Source organism: Callospermophilus lateralis, chromosome 10, assembly GCF_048772815.1.
Source record: "Callospermophilus lateralis isolate mCalLat2 chromosome 10, mCalLat2.hap1, whole genome shotgun sequence".
Taxonomy (NCBI): domain Eukaryota; kingdom Metazoa; phylum Chordata; class Mammalia; order Rodentia; family Sciuridae; genus Callospermophilus; species Callospermophilus lateralis.
The window spans coordinates 11,150,749-11,153,901 of record NC_135314.1 but is presented as its reverse complement, the minus strand read 5'-3'; the positions used below and the strand labels follow the sequence as shown (position 1 = coordinate 11,153,901).

The window sequence follows — 3,153 nt, the reverse complement described above, 5'->3', positions numbered from 1 at the left end:
CCCAGTTGCCAAGACCTAGGTTCTAACTGGCCCTTGAGACAAGTCTCCAGACTGAATCAAGTTCATTTTTTTGTTTGTTTCTTTTTACTTTCTTTTTCAAAATAGCTGCCAAGGCTGAGCATGGAGCAGAGCAGAGAGAGCTGGTTATTTATGTGTGGCTCTGCCATGAGCAGAGTTTGGGGGCTAAAAGGCACAGCTGTGAGTAGGAATAGCTATCTCATGACCTTATTCCCAGACTCCTTGTTCAAATGATCCATCATTTGTCGAAGTTCCTAGAGGTTGGACACAATTACAAAGTTAGTAAATGACTGTGACCACATAGCTTTTGTTGCTTGACATTGGGAAGGTTTTAAAGTAAGAAAAGTCAGGAAAGTCGTTGGCAATGCTAGCAATGTTTTCGATACTATATGATTTTAAGGATGAGTCTCTGTTGAAAAGAGCCATATCTAAGAATGATATATACATACATGTCTGCCAGCCTTTGTGTAATGACACTGGCTTCTCTTTGGAGTTGCTGTCCCCACCACTATGGATGAGTAAACTCTGCTCTGGGGATGGATGTTTGGCTTCTGAGTTGATGCGAAGTCTCTCCAGCCCACAAATAACCAAGTACTCGGTGGGGAGGGTATTGGAACTGCACAGGGAAAGCTTCAGGTCCCGGACTAGTGTGAAGTTCAACAGGCGGCCCAGTGCGGTTGTGTCTGTGAACCAGATGGTCAGATGGCCGTTGTAGCTGGTTCTCTCTATTGCAAAAGGCAGGACAGTTTTACAGCTGCACATCAGGTTGGCCAAACTGTAATCACAGTCCCGGATGTCTGCAGAGCAGCTGCAGTTCCGGATGGTGTTTTCCTTTGTGAAAATTAGCGTGCTGTTCTTTTGACCTTGTATGAAGCGGTCAAATGCAAAGACGCCCAGTGCACCGATCAGAAGGAGGCAGCGTCTGGAAGGCGGTGCCATTCTCATCCAGTGTGGCCCAATGTGTTCCTGTTTTTCCTTCATGGGCCAATTCATTGGAACTCACCTGAAAGAAAATATGTAGTTTTGTTATCACAGCCTCTCATTAGAAATACTCAGTTTAAGAAAAAGGAGCCCCCTAAATTACCAGTTGAAAACTTTTCTCTCTTGTAATTCTAATAAACACAGGCAATAATGGTCTCATCTCAGAACCTCAAGAGAAGCAGCAGCCAGAAAGTTGAACTCTGCTCAGCTTTCTGAAGACAGAAGACTCCTAGTGATGTCTGCTGACCATGAGACTAACCTGTCAAGACAGCTACGGCATCCCATCTGTGGCAGGGGTTTGGAGCTGAGTGCGCACACCTTCCAAACTTCCAGTTACTAGTGTTTAGTACCCATTAACCCCTCAACATACACAGGCCTTCCTCTCCCTCAGTATCTAACTTCCTGGAATTCAGGAGACAAACAGTTCCTTGGGAGACTCAGCTACCCACGCACTGCTTGCTAAACAGCATAGCATGTTCAATGTCATAAGTGAAACATTTGGTTAATGATAAACTTTCACTGCTAGCTAGGCAAACGTGCCTTACACCCCTACCCTGAGCATATTACTCTGTTTATAGACCCATTCATCTTTTTTCCTGGCTCTCTACAAATGTACTTATGTATCAGAGTCAGTTGTAACTAGGTTAATAGACAATGAAAAAGCTAATTGCCCACCAATATTAATCACAGTATCTTTATTTATCTACTCTTATCCCCCCAAAAATTTTATAAATTGACTTTTTTCAATTTATTGTGGGGTCCAAAACTAAGCAATATATAAGCACTGCTAAAGGAACTACATAGGTAATATATATTTTATTTTATTTTAGTTTAAAAAATTTTTTTAAATTGTTGATAGATCTTTATTTTATTAATTTGTTTATATGTGGTGCTGAGGATTGAACCCAGTGCCTCACACATGCCAGGCAAGTGCGCTACCGCTGAGCCACAGCCACAGCCCCAGTAAAGAGTAACACCAATGTCAAATTAGCGGGAAATGCCCCACAGTGTCTGGTGTATAATAGATGAGTGCTTCTCTCTTGTGGTATCACTGGTATAAGAGAAGCATCATGGCAGAAGGAATCGACTTCAGATTTCTCCTGAGTTACCTTATGATTGAAGACAAGAAACCAAATAATACAGTTCAGTCCATCTGTATTCACGGCACACCATAGATAGGCGGATACTTGGAATGGGACTGTGACTAGAAGGGCCCAGAGATATCAAAAAGACCAGCACAGGAAGGAACAGGGAGCAGTCGATGCACGCATTAAGTGTCTGAAGAGCATGATGACAGTGGGAAGGAGGCGAGGCAGACGAGGGCGCAAGATGAGGCCATGAAGAAGTGAAATGAGGAGGTAGGGAAATGCATGGGAGGCAAAGCTAAAAATGCCAGAGCTCAGGTAGAGAGGCACAGGTCTATCACCAGGCAACTGGAGCGCAGGGAGGAAAAGAGAAGCTCAGCTGAGTAAACTTGGACAGAAGATGAGATTTGGTTCCCAGCAATTGTAACTTACTCCATCCTTCCATCCATCCTCCCATCCATCCTTCCTTCCATCCTTCCTTCCATCCATCCATTCATCTCTTCCTTCACTCATTCATTTACTCAACTAATGATTATTGAGAGATTATTAGGTGGCATGCACTTTGTAGGGATATGGCCCAGAAGAAGACAACCCAGGGACTAACCCTAATGGAGCTTATGTTCTGGTGGACTTGATTCTAATTGCAACTGGCTGTGGCATCAGAGCCCAAGCCCAAGCCCAAGCCAGGCCTGCACATGGGATCCCAGAAGCTGCAGCAGTAGAAATGGGGAGAGAACTGAATCAGGAGGTAGGCAGGGCCCAGCATGTGCTGTGTCAGGCCCTGGCCAAGCCCACGGGGCAGAAAAAAACAGATAAACACGACCTGGATCCTCCCCTCAAGGGGTTCCTACTCACAGGAGGAAGACAGACAAGGCTGAACTGAGAAAGGCTCGACTGAACATAGAGATGATTATAAGAATAGCAGAGAGATAGATTAAATTCTACTTGGGGGAACTGGATAAGGTGGTTTATAGCATTTTGTATTTATTTTGAAGTTAACACAAGATTTTCTTGAAGGTTGTTTCAACGGGTTCATTTTGTAATAAAAGAAGGAACTTTGAGAAACTTG

At 43.9% G+C, this 3,153-nt stretch overlaps 1 protein-coding gene across 1 annotated transcript; it reads right to left on the bottom strand.

Moving 5' to 3' along the window:
- Nucleotides 1-297: 297 nt before the first annotated feature.
- Epcip (exosomal polycystin 1 interacting protein) lies at nt 298-957 on the bottom strand. The gene has a single exon (XM_076868943.2). The coding sequence runs from the start codon at nt 955-957 to the stop codon at nt 298-300; it is 660 nt and encodes a 219-aa protein (XP_076725058.2).
- Between the last annotated feature and the right edge of the window lie 2,196 nt (nt 958-3,153).